Raw genomic sequence first — 23,500 nt, forward strand, 5'->3', positions numbered from 1 at the left:
AACAAACACAAGAATTGAGAGCGAAAAAGTAGAAAAACATTGTTGTAATCTTATGAGAACTCCTCTCAAGCTCTAAGTGTTAGTGTGGTTTAAGAGAGAAGTAAGTGGGGGGTGTAAAGGTTCTCTCCTGAACCTGTTAAAAGGAGAATCGAGTTGTAAGGGTAGTTGATCTTCACCCATTGAAGGAAGATCATTAGTGGATGTCAGTGGCCTCGATGAAAGAGGAATCAGCGGAGTGGATGTAGGTCACGACGACCAAACCACTATAAAACTCGATTTGTATTTCCATTCTTATAATTTATCTTTACTGCAAACTACCTTACTTGCTTACTGCTTTCACTACACTTACGAATGAGATTTGAAGTTATCTTTCCGATATTGGTTTTATTGAACGAAAATTTTTTCAAACCAATAATTTTATCCGATATACTAATTCACCCCACCCCCCCCCCCCCCCTCTTAGCGCCGACTCAATCCTAATAGCCTGGACCACCTATCATAGTTCAGGTCAGTCAAAAATCCAAGAGGAAGATTAACCAGTATAATAAACACGTCAACAAAGGTCTGGCTAAGCTGCCTCTTAACCCTATAAGTCCCAAACCAAACCCCCCTCATCCACATCATCAACACTTCAATCATCCCTATCAAGATGATAACTTCCATAATCATCAGCCGTAGTATACTGATATCATTAGTCAACATAGAGTTTCTTGCCAATTGTGTGATAAAGTTGGACACTCGGTGAAAGTTTGTCAGTCTTGAGCCAATCTCCTTGCTTCATCACGGTGGCCTCAGGCGAATCTCATGACTACTCCGATTACTTGCCAAACTAATTGGATTGTAGACTCTAGTGCCTCTCATCATATCACTTCTGATTTTCATAATTTGTCCATCCACAACAACTATGACGGAAATGAAGATATCATTATTGATGATAGTAAACGAATTCCCATTGCCATAGAGCAATACTTATCTCCTCATCGACAAGAAGCTGCATTCTTTGCTGCCAACACTCCCTATAGATGCAATTTGTCGCCGCTCTCATGATACCTACAAAGTCCTCGAGTAGCGGTGCCACCATTCTGATCAGAGCTCCAAAGGCTTCTAACCGGCCTCCTCTACTACTCCAATGGCCAGGATTGCACTCCCTGTCGAGAGTCCAAGTGCAAGTGTTGCGGATGATGCTCTCTTCTTCTTGTCATCATCTAATCCGCATAAGCGACTGCCCCTTTTCTTCATTGGTGAAAAGTCCCTCTCCAGCAGATCTGTACCCTCTCTTCCGGCGGCTATGATCTATTGGTCGTAGACTCTTCTCCCTCTACTTTTAGTTACTACTGTCGATCACTGTCACACTGCTGCTCTCCAAGAGACCATCCTCGCCAAGCAGTCGCAACCCCTGGTTCACCGGCAGTCTTTCTCAGTGTAGAGAACTGCTGTAGATCATTGCAAACAACTTCTCTACGGCACTGCAAACAGTGCCGCACTACTGCAGCTCTCCTCAGCACTACAAACAGTGATGCAACTCTCTCCACCGTTGCAAACAGCACCGCAGTACTGCAGCTCTCCTCAGCACTACCAACAGTGTTGTAGCCATCTCTAGCACTTTAATACTGTAGTAGCTCTAATATTATAATAGAATGAAATGTAATTATAAAAGTTAAGTGTAATGACTATTTATACATGAAGAGAATATTTTCTTTAATTGATCAAAGAAATTTTATCGTAAAATTGAAAAAATCTTATCTGCTATCAGAATCATATCATTTCCCTCTTGAGAAAATAGTTATGCTATCAAGTCGGTCTTGACACGATCGTTCCCTAGAGTACGTCGGATTGATTTCATTTGACGTGAAATAGGAACTTTATGTCGTCAAAATGAGCGGGTAGGTTTTGTGTGGCCTCTAGCTATGTTAGTTATGGGGAAAGGGTAACAATGGTGTACATCATCTCTATCAAGAGTTTGGATCTACTGATCGAGGCTAAGGAAGGCTTCAACAGGTAAGATGATATGAGCTAGGCTCCACGTTGGGAAGGAGATGTGATCATGAAGGATCATTAGTGGTTGTGTGGGTGTGAGATAGACTCAAATGCTCATGTGAAGGAGAAAGTAGGGGTCCTCGACTCGAGATCAATTGTTATAATAGTGAAGGCTAAAAGAAGGATCTCTTCATCGATATATTCTTATGGGGTTTTTTAATTCAAGTTTCTTATAACATTTTATCTAAAGACCATTCTTTTAACACTCTTTTGATATAGTAACTTTGCTCATCAATCCCTCGTTCTAGAAGGTGGATGTTTTCACTTCGGAGCCAAAAAAAAAGCCCTTATCCTGCTTCAGTTTAAGGGTAGAAAACACGTATCTTGCATCTATCGCTTCAGTACAAGGGCAAATGATGCCTATATTCTATGTCTCGTTTCCTAAAGCTTCAGTCCAGGGATTATTAATGCCTATATCCCTTACTTTATTCAATCTATTTTTGCAATAGACTGCGTTGGGGTATGTTGAATAAGAATCTTCCATTGGTTAAGTCAATTTCTGTCTATTATGGATGAAAAAGGCTCATAAAAAATTTGAGTGTTCACATAAAATTAGTGAGTTTAGAATGAAAACTTAATTGGAAAGATTATTTTATTTATTGTTAGTTTTGTAACCATCATCGATTATAGAATATTAAGTGGCTTAATAAGAGAAAGTTCTCATTTGATGTCATATTAATGTGGTTGGTGTCTTCATTTTTTTCTTTTCCATCTCCAAGATATGAGGTGGCATGTTAGTCGACACTTTGTTGACTGGGCTTCACATATCAATTCCTGATTGACCAAAAATAATAATATCACTTACCTAGACAAATTGACGTACTTTCACTAACGAAAATCCTTATTTTTTGTTTGTGACGAATTTATTGGTAAGTTCAAGATTAGGAAGAGGATATGTTTCAAACGAAGTATCGGTGCTAGTCCTCACCATCCTTGCTTTTACCTTTTGTTCTTCCTCAGTAGATCGTAACACTGCCGTTAAGAGTTTGAAGCCAAATCCTTGGAACTTCAGATCAAATCAATTAGGAGAAGAAATTTGAAAACCAAAACAATTGAGACTAGCTATTTTGGATAGAGACACATTTTTTCAAACTTGTATGATGCATTTTTGAAAGAAAAATGGGATTCTAAGTGAGGTTTCAGATACCTGGGGATCCATCCAAGGATTTGAAGGTGTTCCTCCTAATGAGCTTGTAAATTTGAAAGAACGTTATGAGGTTGATGTTTGTGTATATTCCTATATTGGTCAATAAACCAACATTGGTAAATAGGATATTTTTTTTTCACAATTGGTAGGTGATAAAATTTGTAAGATGAGGTTTAGAGTCCTCAATATTTTAGTAAGTAGGTCTATACATCACTATCAGACCAATATTTTAGATGATAAATATGAATTGATAAATAAATTATATTTTGTAAGGAGAATTATAAAATAAAGGTAAAATTAGTAAGGTAATTGGAGAAAGCAATAATAGTATAAATTTTAGTGCCATGTAGCAGCACTACGATGGAACAATATATTTTTCAATTGAGCTAAAAGCGATGCGTGACAAGACACGATGTTCCTCGAGAATTTGAAACCCTCCCTATCAGAATGAGAATTCAAATCTCATCCATAATTATTGAATAAAAAAAAATTTCGGAACGGAAATATATTATTTGTTTACTCATTGTCATCATCATCTTGTTCGTGTAATGTGGGTGGCGAGGTCAAGTACAGTACGGCAATGGGTGGAATGAAAAGGGTTGATGCAATTACATTAACGCTGGTGAGACCCTAAGGGCTCATGTGGAGTACAAGAATGGTGGCTCAGTTAGGATTGATATTATGAGCTGTTTTAACATACCAAATAAGAAAGTTGGGTACATTTAAAATATGATACACACTTCATCAAGTATTAAAACCATTCATTTAAATCTATAATCACATTGGTAAAACCAGTCCTTGTAGTCATAAAATCATGATCCTTACAGCTGGAATTGTTTCCTTAATGCATTACCATCACTTAATCCAATTTAAATGATACGACTTCCTTTTTGTCCTGCAACGCACCCCTTCATGACCTTTCTTTCTTTATATAAGGGCATGCATGCAGTGGCCACGAGCACGTCTTCACGTTGTTACCTGGCTACATGGCTCGGAAGAAGGTAAAACTTGCATGGATTGCCAATGACTCCACGAGGAGGGTCACCTTCAAGAAGAGGAGGAGGGGTTTGATAAAGAAGGTCAGCGAGCTCGCCACGCTCTGCGACGTCAAGGCGTGCTTGATCTTGTACGGGGCGCAGGAGCAGCACCCCTCGGTGTGGCCCTCCTTCCATGAGGCCGCACGCGTGCTCAATGAATTCAGGAGCATGCCGGAGATGGAGCAGTGCAAGAAGATGATGAACCAGGAAGGGTTCCTGTTCCAACGCATCGCCAAGCTGCAGGAGCAGCTCCGCAAGCAAGAACGCGAGAATCGCGAGCTCGAGACGTCGCTGCTCATGTACGAGGGACTCGCCGGGAGGAGCCTGCACGATGTCGGCATCGAGGACGCGACAAGCCTCGCGTGGATGGTGGAAATGAAGACGCAGCTCGTGTACGATAGGATGGAGCATATTAGGAAGGAGCACTTGGCCTCCCGGGAAGTTGAGCCGAAGATGCACGTCCCACAAACGGTGGCGATGGAGAAGACTCCGATGCAGGTGGCGATGGAGGAACTTCAAAGGCAGAGCTGGTTCGTGGAAGTTGGGTGCACAAGTGATCAGAAAGTGAAGTTCGGCAGCGGGGACGAAGTGCTGCCACCCTACAACGCCCACTGCAGCCCGTGGCTTGATCCTTACTTCCCTTTGAATTAAAAGTTGACAAGCTAATATTGTCTGTACTCGCTTTCTTCTCTCAGTTTTTTACCTTTGCTTTCTAGCTATCATCAGAAAACTGTAGGATAATTAGGTCATGTTGTTTCTGTTCAACCTAGTGTTCTTGTGGATAAGAAAACCTATCTGATTCTATTCTTCACATGTCCATAGGCTATCTATTATTTAATTCTCCGCATGTTAAGATGATCGTTTACTGTATATGCACCGAGAAGTAGTTTGTCTGCAAGCACTCCAAAAACAGAAGTCTTTAGTAACATATAGTTGGAATGACTATATGTTAGGTTGCACAGTGATACGGCTAAAATTCCCGTAGATAGGATGACTGATTCTTGAACAGTGAGTGATACAGCTAAAGTTCCCGTAGATGGAATGACTAATGCTCGGACCAGTTGATGATCTAAATGAGAATCTCAAATTAATTACAGAATTTGTGTGTTTGGGAAATATTAGGTCAACACCTCGCGAGATGAGATGAAATCAGATCGGCAAAAGCCGGCCGGATACATACAGTATGGGATGCGTGAGAAATTTAGTATGAATCAAAAAAATTGGATTTAGGTTCTCGTAAAATCTGTGTCGAATGATATGAATTTAGACAACCGATTAGATGACATCGATCATGATCGAAGCATGACGCAATGCATTCTAAAACCAAATAGTCAGCCTATGTACGTGGGGTGGGTGAACGACAGAGAAGGTGGGTGATCCTCATAAAATTCATCTCGGATCTGAGATTTATGCATTCAGATTCACTAGTCATGACTAGTTTGACAACAAGTGTAGACAGATAAAATATATTGTAGTAACAAAATTGAATGTCATCCTACTTCTCTCTAAGACAAGAATATCATATATTTCATCCTCAATAAATTTATGGATCGGCAACAAAAAGTATTATATGTCTAACGTATAGTAGTTTTATAATTTTTGGTGATTATATTCTTTCATAATCTGCAAATTTGTTTCTAAATGGAAAGTGATATGCTAATATGCTTATGTTCAGACCTCTTAAAATTGACAATTGATGATGTCACACTAACGCTTGGTCTTACCAGTCACCACCAGCCATATAAGTAATTGCAGAAGGTCGTAAACACAGGAATGTATTATTGTTCAGAGAATAATACTAAAGGCAACTATTATTTGATTAAGAGTTGGGAGAGAAAAAACCAGTATGTTTTTCAAGTGTGGCTACTAATTGCTCTCCATATAATCAAAACTCTCGTGCACTCTTTTACAAACTTCATCTCCCCAAATTTCGAATGGAAACTATAGTCTCTCCATATTTTTGTCATGCCCACTTGGTATACCAAAATAATAATGTTAATTCTTCATCTAATCATATTTTTTTAACTAATTTTGCCCTTTTTAAAATTAACTTCTCCATTCAATCCAAAATAATTTGAGAATCCTTGCCTACCTTACACGACAAACATTGTTAAGAGTATATATCGCCAATAATATAAATCGGAAAATGTCATGATAAACATTGGCGTTTAATTCATAGTTGTGCATACCTTATTTGTTGTAACATATGGGAAAAGGTTCGTGTTTAACTTTGTTATTTAATCATGCATGTGAACATCATTTGGGAACACATGATCTTTTAGGATCATTGAGGGGGTTACAATAAATATATTTTAGGATGATTTTCCTAGAAAAGCTCTCGATATATATATATTTTTTTAAAAAGAGTGCTCTCATATTGGTTTTTCTCCCACGGAAATATTTTTTAAATGGCAAAAGTAACCCCCAACTACTCTTTTATCTTTTAATTTTTCTTCTCGTCCTCTTCAAACTCATTAATCGAACGAGTTCAACCAACCTAAAACTTGAATCGATTTAAAATAAATAATATCAAATAATTTAATGATATATAAATTAATATTAATAAAAATATAAATAATTGTATAAAAATTATATTCAATTATACAAATTACACAAACGATAAATAAATAAATAAATAAATATATATATATATATATTAAAATTTGGGGTAATAAATGTCAAATTTTCATCTTAAATTATGCAAAAATTAAAAAAAATCAGCTTTTGAGGCCCAATTAGCTGAAAATGGGTCATTTAATTAAATGATCATGAAAATTACACTATTTTCATGAAAATTTTAAAAATTTTAGAGAAAAATGTTTTAGTAACATTATTTTTTTAAGAAAACCATAAAATAGTATAACTCCATTCAAAATTAGTGTAAGTTCTTTTAAAAAAATTCTCAAAACTTCATAAAATTATCTCTAATAATATTCAAGTTATTTTTTACCCAAATTAGTTCTATAATCACTTTAAATTTACCAAAATTGATAAAAAAAAAGGGGGGGAAAGTTTTAGCCTTTTTAGGTATTCAATTAACTGAAAATAGGCTCTTTAATGTTCCAAAAATAGAAAATCATAGTAATTTTAGTTTTCATCAGATATTTTCAAGGTTCATGAAAATTTTGGGCAAAAAAAGTTAAATTTCAACATAAATTGGCCAAAAGTTCAAAAATCATAGAATTTCATTTTTAAGACACAATTAATTGAAAATAGGTCAGTTTAAGATCCAAAAAATAGAGAAAATTGTCATTTTGGGCTTCATAAGATTTTCTGTAAGGTTTTATAAAAGTTTTGGACCAAAAAGTTGTAATTTCAGTATAAATTAGTAACAAATCAAGAATTAAAAAAAATCAGCTTTTCCGGTTCAATTAACTGCAAAAGGTCCTTTAATGTACCAAAAAATATAAAAAATAGTTATTTAGGCTGCATCAGATATTGTCAAGGATTCATGAAAAAATTTAGGGAAAAGTTTTAGTTTCAGCTTAAATTAGCCAAAAATCAAAAATAAAAAAAATTCAGCTTTTAAGTTTCAATTAACTGAAATAGGTCATTTAATGGTCCAAAAATAGAAATAATTGTTGAATCTCGGATTTTGATGATGAAGTCAATTGTAATTTATTTTATCTAATATATATGTTACGAAAAGTGTGCAGGATTAACTACGATGGCAGTAAGACATAAAGCAGATGTTGTGACGGTGTCAAGATCGAGATCACGTTGGGAGTTCGAGAGTTCGTTGGAAGTTCGGACGTTCATCAGAAGTTCTACGGGAACCAACCGAGAAGTCCAGAAGCTTACAATAGAAGCTCATCAGAACTCACTAAGAATATCATCGCAAAGTCCTGGAGCTTGCGGGAGTCCATCGGAGCATTACCGAGAGTTCGTCGGATGTTCGCCAAAAGTATACCAGAAGCTCGCCGGAAGTGCGATTGACGCACCGGAATATGAATTGTAGTAATCATATCTTAATTATCATAGTTAGAGTGTAAATTAAGTTAGGATTGGGAGATAATCCCACTAACTTAATTACAAGCCAATTGGGCCCTAAGATGGGTTGGTTTGGGCCAGATTCAAGGCCCAACCAAGACCTAGAATTTTCGACCGGTGGTGGCACCGCTTGGGAGACTCGGTCTCCCAGGAATTCTGGACGGTAGTACTGCCCCTATCATGCGGTTGTACCGTCAGAGCTCGGTCTCCGAGCTTTGTCAGTCGGTAGTACCGCCTAGACTAAGTGGTAGTACCGCCTAGTGGCAGATGTCAAGCGGTAGTACCGCCCAGTAATGGCAGTGGTACTACCGGGACCCTCGAAATCTGGGATGAGACACTTCTTGGCTCCATTTTTGAAAGTCATTGAGGTCTATAAATACCCCACCCTTTTCTACATGAAAAAAAATGAAATCTTGATATATTCTTTAGTCTTTCAAGTGTTAAAGAGTTGTAAAAGTGCTAGAGTTCTCCTACTTCCTTTTCTAAGTGTTGAGATCATTCAAGAGAGAAGTAAAACTTGTAAGGGTTGTCTCCTAAACCCGGCAAAAGGAGAAAAGCTGTAAAAGGTGGTTGGCCTTCGCCTATTGAAGGAAGGCCTCTAGTGGATGCCGGTGACCTTGTCGGAGGAGAAAGCTGAAAGTGGATGTAGGTCATGATTGACCGAGCCACTCTAAATCTGGTTTAAATTTTGATTTGAACAATCTTCTTTAACTGCAAATCATTTTATAGCAAAGTACTTCTTCTCCTCATCTTGCTTTCACCACACTTATGCTCTCTTATGGTTTAAAGTAATTATCTTTCCGAATCGATTTTCTTCGAACGTACGAAATATTTTCTGAAATCACATAAGTTTTTCGCTGCACTATTTCACACCCTCCCCCCTTAGCGTGCTCTTGATTCTAACAATTGGTATCAGAGCAAGGTTCACTCTCAGTTGCTTTTAAACCTAAGAGAGATGGGATGAATTATTTCAATAGAGGGTCATTCAATTACATGTTCGCCCATATTCAATGGGATGAATTATACATATTGGAAGACAAGAATGAGGATCTTCCTGATTTCAATAGATTTTGAGCTTTGGAATATTATAGAAAATAGATTTCAAAAGTCTTCTCTTCTAATGAATGATTGGAATGAGTTGGAAATGAAGACTTTTGCTTTAAACACAAAGGCTATGAATGCCTTATTTTGTTCATTAGATAAAAATGAGTTTAATCGAGTGTCGATTTGTGAAACGACTTTTGATATTTGGCACACACTCGAAGTGACTCATGAAGGCACTAGTAGAGTAAAGGAGTCCAAAATAAATCTCTTAGTTCATTCTTATGAGTTATTTTGAATGAAACCGAGTGAGACCATTAGAGATATGTACACCTGATTTACGGATGTCTTCAATGGTCTAAAAGGACTTGGTAAAGTTTTCTCGGATTTTGAACTCATTAGTAAAGTTTTAAGATTCCTTCCAAAGAGTTGGGACCCTAAAGTTATAACTATTTAAGAGGTCAAAGATTTAAATAATTTTCCTCTTGAAGAACTGAATGGGTCACTAATGACCTATGAAATGACATGTAAAACTCATGAAGAGCTTGAGGACACCCTTCCAAAGAATAGGAAGGACACGACACTGAGAACACAAGAAGACCACTTGAGAGAAAACTTAAGTGATGAGGACTTTGAAGATGACTTGACACTTTTAACAAGGAAATTCAAAAAATTCATTAAAAAAACAAATTTAAAAATAGCACTAAAAATAAATTTGAACCAAAGAAATATCAAGTAATTTGCTACAAATGCAAGAAACCGGGACACTACAAGAGTGAATGTCCCCAAGTCAAGAAGATGACACTAAAGAAGAAGGCGCTCGAAGCAACATGGGATGACTCAAGCGCATCCAAAGAAGAGGAGCTAACCAACACCGAGCAAGTTGCTCACTATGCGCTAATGGCCATTGAAGATGAGGTAACAAGTTCAATTGATGCAAATTTATCATTTGATGAACTATTAGATGCTTTTCATGATTTATTTGATGAATTCAAAACAATGAGTAAAAAATATAAATTATTAAAAAAGGAGCATGATTCTCTTGTTAGTAATTTCGATAAATTAAAAATTAAGCATAATGATAGTTTAGCTCTATGTATGAAATGTCATGATTTAGAAATACTTCAAAAAGAAAATATGCTACTTAAGAAAACCTTAGAGAAGTTTGAGGTTGGTAGCAAGTCCTTTAGCATGATCCTTACCAATAAGAGTCACATTCATAAAAGTGGAATCGGATTTGTGAGTAGCTCTCACCATAATCCAACCACCTTTGTTAAAGGCCCTACCTTGCATGTTTCACCCCAAAAGAAATGTAACTTTTGTTGGGCATGTAGCTTATCATTGTCCATTCAAGAAATATAGTCCATATAAATTGATTTGGGTTCCTAAAAGAATCTCAAATTACTCAATGCAACATGATAAGCAATTTAGATTGATTTTTGAGGCACCCAAGATCAAATGGGTACCTAAACATAATCCTTTTTTGTAGAAACGTTTACCATCACAAGCTAGGAGCAAGAGATGGTACCTTGATAGTGGATGCTCAAGGCATATAATCAGAGATCCATCTTAATTCTCTAAGCTCACTAACATAGACGAAGGATATGTCACATTCGGAGACAACAACAAGGGTAAAATCATTGGCAAAGGAACCATAGGTAATAAATCCAACTTCTTTATTGAAGATGTATTATTACTTGATGGCTTACAACATAACCACTTAAGTATTAGTCAATTATGTGATAAAGGATACATTATTAAATTTGAATCTAATGCTTGCATTATTGAAAAACCACACAAAAACACATCTATGATTGTATTAAAATAAAATAACATATACACCATTGATATCAATGATCTTTGCAATGAAATGTGTTTTTCGATTTTAAATAACGATGCTTGGCTTTGGCATAGGAGATTAGGTCATGCTGGCATGAAACTAATCTCTCAAATTTTATCTAAAGAACTTATAAGAGGAATTCCTCATATCAAGTTCATCAAAGATAATGTGTGTGATGCATGTCAACTAGGAAAATAAATAAAATGTAGGTTCAAACCTAAGAACCAAATAAGCACCTCTAGACACCTTTGCAATTAATCCATATGGACTTGTTCGGACCAATTTCTACATCAAGCCTAGGAGGTAGCAAATACGCATTTGTCATCGTGGATGATTATAGTAGATACACATGAACTTATTTTTTGGTACACAAAAGTGAATGCTTTAGGTATTTCTCTAAGTTATGTAAACTTATTCAAAATAAAAAGGGTTTTATGATTTCGTCAATTCGAAGTGATCACGGTGGTGAATTTCAAAATTGGGATTTTCAAGAATTTTATGAATCTAATAGATACAACCATAACTTCTCTACTCCAAGAAATCCTCAACAAAATGGAGTAGTAGAAAGAAAAAAATAGAAATTTGCAAGAGATGGTAAGAACCATGTTGACTGAACATAGCCTACCCAAATATTTTTGAGCCGAAGTCGTAAACATAGCATGCTATGTCATGAATAGAGTTCTATTAAGACCCTTACTCACCAAAACTCCTTATGAGTTGTGGAACAACAAAAAACTCAATGTTTTATATTTTAAAGTTTTTGGGTGTAAGTGTTTTATCTTGAATGAAAAAGATGCCTTAGAAAAATTTGATGATAAATCCGATGAAGGAATTTTTCTTAGCTATTCTTCTATTTCTAAAGTATTTCGTATGTTTAATAAAAGAACTTTGATTATAGAAGAATCCATTCATGTTATTTTTAATGAGGTTTTCGAAATTAAAAAAAATGATTTTGATGATGATGTTAATTTTGATGCTTTGAATTTAAATGAAACCCTTTCTCCATCTAGCAATTTGGATATATTTACTTCCAAAACATCCTTACCCAAGGATTGAAAGTATGTAAATGCTCATCCTAAAGAGCTAATCATAGGAGACACATCTAAAGGGGTTCAAACACATTCTTCTCTTAAAAAATTTTGTGCCAATGCCACTTTTCTCTCCCAAATTGAACCAAAATGCATTGACAAGACCTTGAAAAATGATTCATGGGTCATTGTAATGCAAGATGAGTTAAATCAATTTGAGAGAAAAGAGGTATGGACGCTTGTTTCTAGGCCAAATGACCATTTAGTTATTGGTACTAAATGAGTCTTTAGAAACAAGCAAGATGAATCTGGTATCGTGGTTATTAATAAAGCTAGATTAGTGGCCAAATGTTTCAACCAAGAAGAAGGTATCGATTACGAAGAAACCTTCACTCATGTGGCTCGATTAGAAGCTATAAGGATGCTCCTTGTCTATGCTAGTAGTAATAATTTTAAGTTGTTTCAAATGGAGGTTAAAAATACTTTTCTTAATGGTTTTATTTTCGAAGAAGTTTATGTTGAACAAGCACCCGGATTTGAGAACGATAGTCTCCCTACTCATGTGTTTAAATTAACTAAAGCTTTCTATAGTTTAAAACAAGCCCCAAGGGCTTAGTATGAGAGACTTAGTTCATTTCTTATTAAAAATAATTTCTCTAAAGGTAAGGTCGATACTATATTATTTATCAAAAATTTTGAAAATAATTTTCTTATTGTTCAAATTTATGTTGATGATTGTTAAATCTCGGATTTTGATGATAAAACCAATCGATAAGTGTTTATATTTTAATCTGTGTTTTGAGTGAAGTAGGATGCTTCGATCAGGATGAGATAATTAAAGCAGGAAAAATCATGTTGTGCCGAGGGAAAACATGTCAGAAGATTGGACGTCGGGCAAGTGAATCGATCGACGTATCGACAAAAGGCTTCAGGACATGGATTCAGACATCGGGCCAAGAAGAGCAGATATTGTGCCAAGGATATTAGAGTTGCAAAGTCAACTGGCCGATTGGGCAATAGGCCGCAAGAGAGGACGATGCGTCGAAGAATCAGACAAAGCGTCGAGGGACCAATGACATGTCGGACAACTTGATTAATGCATAGTATTAATTGTCTAGATCGAAGTATGTTTTACATGTGCAAAATTAACTATGATAGCAAGGCATGACGCAAAATGAAGTCCTGGAGTCAAGGACACGATTACGTTGGGAGTTCGAGAGTTCGTCGGGAGTCCGGACGTTCATCGGAAGTTCTGGAGGAACCAACCGAGAAGTCTCAGAGCTTGCCAGAGAAGCTCATTAGAACTCACCAAGAAGATCATCGTGAAGTCTAGGAGTTCACCGAAAGCTCACCGGAAGAATAGACATAGGGACTTGTTTTGCTTAGCAAATGTCTTAGGATTTCGTAGTTAGCACACAATTGGGCTTGGATTTGGGACAACCCAATTAGGGGCTAGCTAGGCCTATGTAAGAACTGTGTTGGGCCCAATAAGAAGCCCAAATAGTGCCCTAAGAAGTCTCACCATTGTGGCATAGTCTTCGAGACTGTGTCAGGCGGTGGTACCACCAGTCTAGGCGGTTGTACCACCCCTAGCAGGGTGCTAGGAGATGGTACCACCAATCTGGGTGGTGGTACCACCCAGCACTGCACCCCAAGTGGTGGTACCGCTAGACCTGGGCGGTGGTACCGCCCAAAGCAGTGTCAGTGTCAAACTAATATTGGGCAGTGGTACTGCCCAATGCAGGCGGTAGTACCGCCCGTGCCCGAGGAACCCAGGATGGAAAAGTTTTAGGCTCCAAGTTTGAATCAATTTGAAGCCTATAAATACCCCTCTCATCCCTGGTTAAAGCACACAAGTATTGAGAGAAAAAAAGTATAGAAACACTACTGCAATCTTATGTGAGCTCCTCCCAAAGATCTAAAGTGTTAGAATAGTTTGAGAGAGGAGTGAGTGGGGGGTGTAAGGGTTATCTCCTAAACCTGGTAAAAGGAGAATTGAGTTATAAAAGGTGATTGGCCTTCGCCTATTGAAGGAAGGCCTCTAATGGACGCCTGTGACCTCGTCGGAGGAGGAAGCTGAAAGTGGATGTAGGTCACGTTGACCGAAGCACTCTAAAATCTGGTTTGCATTTACATTTATGCAATTTATCTTTATTGCAAACCTCTTTAAGTGCTTACTACCTTCAATTCATTACTTACGCTTTCAAGTTAACTTTCTAAAATCGATTTTTCGTCGGAAATAATTTTATCGCAATGAAGTTTTTGAAGACGTGATTTTTACCGCTACACTAATTCAACCCCCCCCCTCTTAGTGTCGACCCCGACTCCTGATCCTAACAATGATATCATTTTCGGTTCTATGAATGAATCTCTTTGTAAATCATTTACTAAAAGTATGAGTCTTGAATTTGAAATGAGTTTGATGAGGGAATTAACTTTCTATTTGAGCTTACAAATTAAATAACTAAGTAATGGTATATTTCTTAGTCACACAAAATATGTCTTAGATTTGCTAAAAAGGTTTAATATGGATAGCTCAAAAGCTATTAACACTCTTATGAGCACCTCCACTAAGTTAGAACTTGATGAAAGTGGAGAAAGCTTTGATCAAAAAGCTTATAGGGGTATGATAGGAAGTTTATTTTACCTCACCACAACTAGACCGGATATCATATTTAGTGTAGGACTTTGTGCTAGGTTTCAATCTAATCCTAAGATATATCATCTTAAAGTAGTTAAGAGAATACTTAGATATCTTAAAGGAACAACAAATCTAGGATTATGGTATCTAAAATCTGAAAACTTTGAGCTAATTGCTTATGCTGATGCGGATTTTGTTGGATATAGATTAGATAGAAAAAACACTTCAGAAAAATGTCAATTTTTAGGACACGCACTTATTTCTTGGACTTCCAAGAAACAAAATTTGGTTGCACTATCTACAACCGAAGCCAAGTACATTGCAACTAGTGCATACTATGCACAAGTTGTGTGGATTAAAAATACTTTAGAGGATTATAAGATTCATCTTAAAAATATCCCCATAAAATGTGATAACACAAGTGCAATATGTTTAACAAAGAATCTCATTCAATACTCTAGAACAAAACATATTGACATTAGGCATCACTTTATACGAGATCATGTCACTAATCATGATGTAATCCTAGAGTTTATTGATACAAAACATCAATTAGCCGATATTTTTATAAAGCTTTTAAGTGAAGAATAATTTGATTTTATTAATGTTAGGCATCACTTTATACGAGATCATGTCACTAATCATGATGTAATCCTAGAGTTTATTGATACAAAACATCAATTAGCCGATATTTTTATAAAGCTTTTAAGTGAAGAATAATTTGATTTTATTAGAAGAGAGTTAGGAATGTTAATATGTCCGAATGCATGAAGTTATTAAATTTTGGACTTTCTTAATTCTTTGATCACTCACTTAAATTTTGTGCTAATAATTGTATGATGCGAATCTTACATAATGATAAGGTTGTGTGCTTCAATAACATGTTTACTCTGATATTGGAAATTTTGTGCTTTGATGCTAAAAGTTTCGATGATGATGAGCGTGATGCGATATCATGTTTACTTTCATGATTGTGATTTCTATTGAATATTGAGTAGTTTTAATCATACATCAGATTCTTAATCTTTGATTACTACAAAGCACTAATGATATTACCTTATGCAAGTAGTGATGAAAAGCTATGACAAAATATTTTATAGGTGCATGAAGTATTTATATGTTTGATTCATGGAAGTCATTGATAAATGCATCTCTCAGATTTATCTCTTATGAATATTTAATGAGAAATGGATTTGATATGATAATTCCTTCACATGAATTCTTTCTTAATGAAGGAAGAATTTTTTTTTGAGATAAACACTTACAAGGATTTAATTTCACATGAATATCTTGATCCTTGTGAAAAATAAAGCATGATTTAATGACACTCTTTTATCATTTTTAACTTCATTCAAAGTTGGTTCACAATGGTTTTTCTTTCTTACTTTTCTCCTTCATGCGAAGTTTTAATGAAAAATAAAAAGGGAGAAGTTGATGGAAGCCATCTCGTTAAATATTTATAACTTTTAATGTAAGAACTTTTGAATGATATTATGTCATGAATGCTTGAAATATGATTTGTATAAATTTCTTTATAATTTGAAATATGATATGAATTTTTACCACACTTGCATTTATTGTTGAATCGTTCTCCTTTTTGTTGATGACAAAGGGGGAGAAATAATACCAAGATATGGTAAATTGATGATAAAAGTATGTAATTTATTAATGATAAATGTATGCAATTTTACAAATTGATATCTTGCCATAGAATGAATTGCTATGTTTGTCATCCTTCATAATTGAAATATCAAGACTTGAAAATGGATGAAATGCCTTGACATCATTTTCAGAATGTTACATCATGATAGGAATCATGATGTATGTATTGATAAGTTTAAATTAACTCAACTTATCAATATGTCTCTTAAATTCAAAGGCTTTGAATTTAAGAATGACTTTTCTCAAGTATGACATATAGATAGGGGGAGTTAAGGTTAACTCCGCCATCAATTGATTGTCATCATAAAAAAGGGGGAGATTGTTGAATCTCGGATTTTGATGTTGAAGTCAATTGTAATTTGTTTTATCTAATCTATATATTGAGAAAAGTGTGCATGATTAACTACAATTCGCAGTAAGACATGAAGAAGATGTTGTGATGTAGTCAAGATCGAGATCACATTGGGAGTTCAAGAGTTCATCGGAAGTTCGGACGTTCGTCGGAAGTTCTATAGGAACCAACCGAGAAGTCCAGAAGCTTACCATAGAAGCTCGTCGGAACTCACCAGAAAGATCATTGCAAAGGCCAGGAGCTTGCTGGGAGTCCGCCGGAGCATTGTCGAGAGTTCATCGGATGTTTACCGGAAGTACGTCGGAAGCTCACCGGAAGTGCGATTGACGTACCGAAACATGAATTACAGTAATCATGTCTTAATTATCATAGTTAGAGTGTAAATTAAATTAGGATTAAGAGGTAATCCCACTAACTTAATTAGGGGCCAATTGGGCCCTAAGATGGGCTAGTTTGGGCTGGATTCAAGGCCCAACTAGTACCTAGAATTTTCGGTCGATGGTGGCACCGTCGTGGAGACTCGGTCTCCCAAGAATTCTGGGCGGTGGTACCGCCCCTGTCAGGCAATAGTACTGCTAGAGCTCGGTCTTCGAGCTCTGTCAAGCGGTAGTACTGCCCAGACTAAGCAGTAGTACCACTCAATGGCAGATGTCAAGCGGTAGTACCGCCTAGTATTGGTAGTGGTACCGCCAGGGCCCCAGAAATCTGGGATGAGACACTTCTTGGCTCTATTTTTGAAAGCTATTGGGGTCTATAAATACCCCATCCTTTTCTGCATGAAAAAAAATAAAATCTTGATATATTCTTGAGTCTTTGAATTGTTAAAGAGTTGTAAAAGTGCTCGAGTTCTCCTTCTTCCTTTTCTAAGTTTTAAGATCATTCAAGAGAGGAGTGAAACTTGTAAGGGTTATCTCCTAAACCCAACAAAAGGAGAAAAGCTATAAAAGATGGTTGGCCTTCGCCTATTGAAGGAAGGCCTCTAGTGGACGCCGGTGACCTCGTCGGAGGAGGAAGCCGAAAGTGGATGTAGGTCACGATTGATCGAACCACTCTAAATCTGGTTTGCATTTTGTTTTGAGCAATCTTCTTTAATTGCAAATCATTTTATAGCAAAGTACTTCTTCTCTTCATCTTACTTTCACTATACTTACTCTCTCTTACATTTTAAAGTAATTATCTTTCCGAATCGATTTCCTTCGAACGTACGAAATATTTTCTGAAATTGCATAAGTTTTTCGCTACACTAATTCACCCCCCCCCCCCCCCCCCCCCCCCTCCACCCCCCCTCTTAGTGCGCTCTTGATCCTAACAATAATGTCATGTTGGGCTTCCCAAGGCAATTACAAGGTTTCATGAAGATTTAAATTTTTTAAATAAAATATTTTAGTAACAATCTTTTGAATAGGATTATTTTGTTTTTGAATAAAATCTCAAAAAGAGTAACTACATTCAAAATCAATATTACTCAATTAAAGCAAGAAGAATCATGTTGGGCCGGTGGAACATGTCAAAAGATTGGACGTCAAGCCGGAGGATCGATCGATGTATCAATAGAAGGCTTCGAGCCATGGATTCGGGCAACAGGCCAAGAAGAGTGGATATTGTGCCAAGGATATCGAAGTTATAGAGGTCAACTAGGCGATTGGGCAATAGGCCGCAAGAGAGGACGACCAGCCAAAGAATCAGACGAAGTGTTGATGAACCAATGACATGCCCGACAACATAATTCAAGCTTTGTACTAATTGTCTAGATCGAAGTTGGTTTTTATGTGTGTTGGATTAACTACAATAGCAAGGCATAAAGCAAAATGAAGTCCTGAAGTCAAAAACGCGATTTCATTGGGAGTTCGAGAGTTCATCGGAAGTCCGGACATTTATCGGAAGTTCTACCGGAATTGACCGAGAAGTCCTAGAGCTTGCCAAAGAAGCTCATCGGAACTCACCAAGAAGATCATCGTGAAGTCCAGGAGCTTGCCGGGAGTCCACCGGAACATTACCGAGAGATCATCGGAAGTTTACCGGAAGCTCGCCGGAAGAAACCTAGACTTATGGACTTGTTTTGTTTAGTAAATATCTTACATTTCGTAGTTAGCACATAATTGGAGTTAGGATTGGGAGATAATCCCACTAACTTAATTAGGGGCCAACTAGGCCCTTAATAGGGTTGAATTGGGCCAGATTAAACAGCCCATTCAGCACTTGAAAGCCCAACCAATGGTGGCACCGCTTGGGAGATAATGTCCTAGGCCCTGGCGGTGCCATCACCTAGGAGACAGTGTCCCAGGTTGTTTGGGCAGTGGTACCGCCGACAGTGAATGCTACCAGTGTGGGACCGCCCCTATCAGGCGGTGGTACCACCCAATGTCAGACCAACGACGGTAGTACCGCCTAGTAACGACGGTGGTACCACTAGTACCCTGAAATATGGGGATGTAACACTTTTTGGCTCAAATTTTGAAGCCATTGGGGCTTATAAATACCTCTCTCATCCCTGGTTAAAAAACACAATTGAGAGAAAAAAAAGGAAAGAAAACTCTATTTTAATTATGTGAACTCCTCTCAAAGTTTTAAGTATTAGAATAGTTTGAGAGAGGAGTAAGTGGGGGTATAAGGGTTATCTCCTAAATCCGATAAAAGGAGAAAGAGCTGTAAAAGGTAGTTGGTCTTCGCCTATTGAAGGAAAACCGATAGTGGATGCTGGTGGCCTCGACGGAAGATGAATCAGTGGAGTGGATATAGGTCACGACGATCGAACCACTATAAAATTCTGGTTTGCGTTTCTTTTGAGTAATTTACTTTTACTACAAACCACTTTACTTGCTTACTGCTTTCAATACATTTAAGAATAAGCTTTCAAGTTAAACATATTTCTGGGATCGATTTTCAACGTACGAATGAATTTTTAGAATTGATGTGATTTTACCACTGCACTAATTCACCCCACCCCCTCTCTTAGTGCCGACTCGTTCCTAATAGTTGGTATCAAAGCCTCGTGATTTCTCATTTGGTTTAACACCCAAGAGAAATGACTCTTTTCGACTTTCAAGAGGGTCACTCTCTCATTCATCCTCCCATGTTCAATGGGACGAACTACACATATTGGAAAACTCGAATGAGAGTTTTCTTGATTTCTTTAGATTTAAATTTATAGAGTATTGTTGAAAATAACTTTCAAAAATCTTCTAAACCAATGAACGAATGGAATGATTTGGAGAAGAAGATTTTTTCTTTAAATACTAGAGCTATAAATGCTCTTTTTTGTGTCTTAGATAAAAATGAATTCAATCGAATTTCTATGTGCGAAACGACTTTCGATATTTGGCATATTCTTGAAACCACACATGAAGGCACTAGTAAAGTAAAAGTTTTAAAGATTAATCTTTTAATTCATGATTTTGAATTATTTCATATGAAACCAAGCGAAACTATTGGAGACATATACACCCGTTTTACGGATGTCGTCAATGATTTAAAAGCATTTGGTAAAAATTTTTTGGTTTTTGAACTTGTAAACAAAATTTTACATTCTCTTCATAAGAATTAGGATTCAAAAGTAAATGCCATGCAAGAGGCAAAAGACTTAAACAAGCTTCCACTCGAAGAACTAATTGAGTCTTTAATGACCTACGAAGTGACCAATGTGGCACAAAACGAACTTGAGGACAACCTTCTAAAGAATAGGAAGGATTTCGGACTTAGAATAATTGAATACCACTCAAGCATAAGCTCAAGTAATGGTGAACTTGAACTCTTCACTATGAAATTTAAAAAGTTCATGAAACAAAAATTAAAGAATAGAAAGAACGCAACTACTTGCTGTGAACGTAAGAAGAGGGAATCACTTTGGGACGGATCGAGCTTATCCGAAGATAAGGAGAAAACCTGTTAGGATCAAGAGCACTAAGAGAGGGGGCGGGGGTGTGTGAATTAGTGCAGCGGAAAACTTTCGACGATTAAAATCGCGTTCGTACGATAAGAGCAATTTCGATAGAAAATCTGATTCGTAAATCACTTTAACTTGTAATTAAGCAAGATGCAGTTAAAGCAAGTCTATGAAGGCAGTTTGCAGTTGTGATGGAAATTAGAATGTAAACGTAAACTGAAATATGATGTTCGTATGATAAAACTGATTTACGTCTAAACACCGATTCGGAAAATACTAAACTTGAAACACGATCGTAAATGCGCAAAAGGCAGTAAGTTATTGAGGAGGTTTATAGTAAAGATAATATGCTCAAAGTAAATGCAAACCGAGATTTAGAGTGGTTCGGTCAATCTTGACCTACATCCACTTCTAGCTTCCTCCACCGATGAGGTCACCGACGTCCACTAGAGGCCTTCCTTCAATAAGCGAAGGCCAACCACCCTTTTACAGTTTCACTCCATTTGACGGGCTTAGGAGACAACCCTTACAGAATTTTCTTTCCTCTCTTGATAGATCAAAACTTGGAAGAAAAGAGGAAGGAGAACTTTTAACTCATACAACACTTTTTGAGCTCTCAAAAACATAGAGTAAGATCAGGATTTCGGTGGTTTTTGGTTTTTCTGTCATTGCTGAAAGGGTGGGGTATTTATAGGCCCCAACCCAGTTTGAATTCCGAGCTCAAAATTGTTAATTCTCGGAATTCCGGGTCTGGCGGTTGCACCGCTTGGCTGGGGCGGTTGCATCGCCTGGCAGAGCTTGAAGACTGAGCCTCTAGGCAGTGCCACCTCCTGTCAGGGGTGGTTGCACCTCCTGCCAGAGCTCGGAGACTGAGCTCAAGCGGTGCCACCGCCTGACTAGGGTGGTTGCACCGCCCAGCCAGAGCTCGGAGACCGAGCTCAAGCGGTTGCACCTCTGTTAGAGGCAGTTGCACCGCCCAGCCGGAGCTCGGAGACTAAGCCCTGGGCGGTGCCACTGCCGACCCAAGCGGTGCCACCTTTGGCCAAGTAATCTGGGTCCGAATGGGCTGATCCATTCGGCCCAATTTGGGTCTTTCAAGGGCCCAATTGCCCCAAGATTAAGTTAATGGGATCTCCTCCCATTTCTAACTTAATCATTGTGCTAACCATAAATTTCTTAAGGCATTTACTGCAACTTGCTCCGGTGCGTCAATCACTTCTTCCGGCCAGCTTCCAGCGAACTTCCGGCGAACATCCGACGAACCTTCGGCGATGCTCCGGCGGACTTCCGGCAAACTCCTAGAGTTGCGATGATCCACTTGGCGAGTTCCAACGAGCTTTTTTGGCAAGCTCTTGGACTTCTCGGATTTGTTCTCGCAGAACCTCTGACGACCGTCCGAACTTCCGTCGAGCTCTCGAACTCCCAACATGATCATAGTCTTGACTCCGACGCAACTCCTGCTGCATGTCTTTCTTTCATCGTAGTTAATCCTGCACACTTAAAATAAAACTTCGATCGAGACAATTAATCCTAAGCAATTAACTAAGTTGTCCGACATGTCATTGGTCCCTCGACGCTTCGTCCGATTCTTCGACGCATCGTCCTCTCCTATGGCCTTTTGCCCAATCAGTCAGTTGACTCCGCAACTCCGATATCCTTGGCGCAATACCCGCTCTTCTTGGCCCGATGCCCAAGTCCACGGCCTGAAGCATTCTGTCAATATGTCGACCGATCCATCGGCTCGACGTCCAATCTTCTGACATGTTCCTCCGGCACAACATGATTTTTCCTGCTTTAATTGTCTCATCCTGATCGAAGCATCCTGCGTCACTCAAAACGCAAATTAAAACATAAACACAATTATCAATTGGTTTCATCATCAAAATATGAGATTCAACAATCTCCCCCTTTTTGATGATGACAACCAATTGATGACGGAGTTAAACTTAACTCCCGGAGTTTAAACAAACTCCCCTATCAATATGTCATTTTGATGGAAACTCTTGGATTCAAAAATCCAAGCAACATGTCATCATAAACTTATGCATAACATGTCAAGTCATCAACATACTTCTCGCCCTTTGTTATCAACAAAAAAGAGAAGTACAACTATTCTTTGTGTTTGTAATATAAGTTCAACTCATTGCATGAAAAACATAATATCAAGTTTTATCAACATGTAGTTTTGAAGCTAGAAAATTTAGCAAGTGTTACATCATGCTTAGAATATTCAATCTATCAAGTTTTAGATATGCAAGTTTTACAACATACAAGATAGCATGTTCCACAACATCAAGCTAGCAAATTTTATAATATTTAGAACATGCAAGCTAGCAGTTTTGAGATGTTCAAGAAAGCAACTCTTGCTTCTTGAAATATGCAAATTTGTCAAGTTTTGCTAGATGTGCAAGTTAGCATTTTTGCCTCTTGAGATAGGCAAGATAGCACATTTGCTTCTTTTGAGATAGCAACATTTTGCTTCTCTTTAGACTACAAGCTAGCAATTTTTACGATATGTAAGTTTCACAATATACAAGCTAGCAAAAATTTCGAAAGCAAATGCAAGATAGTTTTCTTGTGTAAGCTCATGATTCTTGCTTCCTATTGCAATGTGCAAGTTGCAAGTTTTGCTTCTTGAGATAAGCAAGATAGCACTTTTACAATTTTTGTTTCTTAAGATAGGCAAGCTTGTGATGTTCAAGATAACAAGCTCTTTCTTCTCTTTTGAGAAGTGTCATTTTTGCTTTCTTTGCAAAGTGCAAGCTAGCAAAATGCCAAACTAGCAAGAGATAATGTTTTACATGAGGCAAGCAAACAATTTGACAAATGTTACATTTGCATC

General features: G+C 37.4%; 1 protein-coding gene across 1 annotated transcript; it reads left to right on the top strand.

The window, feature by feature from the left end:
• The first annotated feature begins 4,170 nt into the window (after window positions 1–4,170).
• LOC103974299 (agamous-like MADS-box protein AGL80) lies at window positions 4,171–4,872 on the top strand. The gene has a single exon (XM_009389089.2). It carries the CDS (start codon window positions 4,171–4,173, stop codon window positions 4,870–4,872), a length of 702 nt encoding a protein of 233 aa, XP_009387364.2.
• The last annotated feature ends 18,628 nt before the right edge of the window (window positions 4,873–23,500 follow it).

Source organism: Musa acuminata, chromosome BXJ1-10, assembly GCF_036884655.1.
Source record: "Musa acuminata AAA Group cultivar baxijiao chromosome BXJ1-10, Cavendish_Baxijiao_AAA, whole genome shotgun sequence".
In the NCBI taxonomy this organism is placed as follows: Eukaryota; Viridiplantae; Streptophyta; class Magnoliopsida; order Zingiberales; family Musaceae; genus Musa; species Musa acuminata.

What these genes read in the sequence shown, in the direction of transcription:
- LOC103974299 (XM_009389089.2), top strand. Translation starts at nt 4,171, where the DNA reads ATGGCTCGGAAGAAGGTAAAACTTGCATGGATTGCCAATGACTCCACG.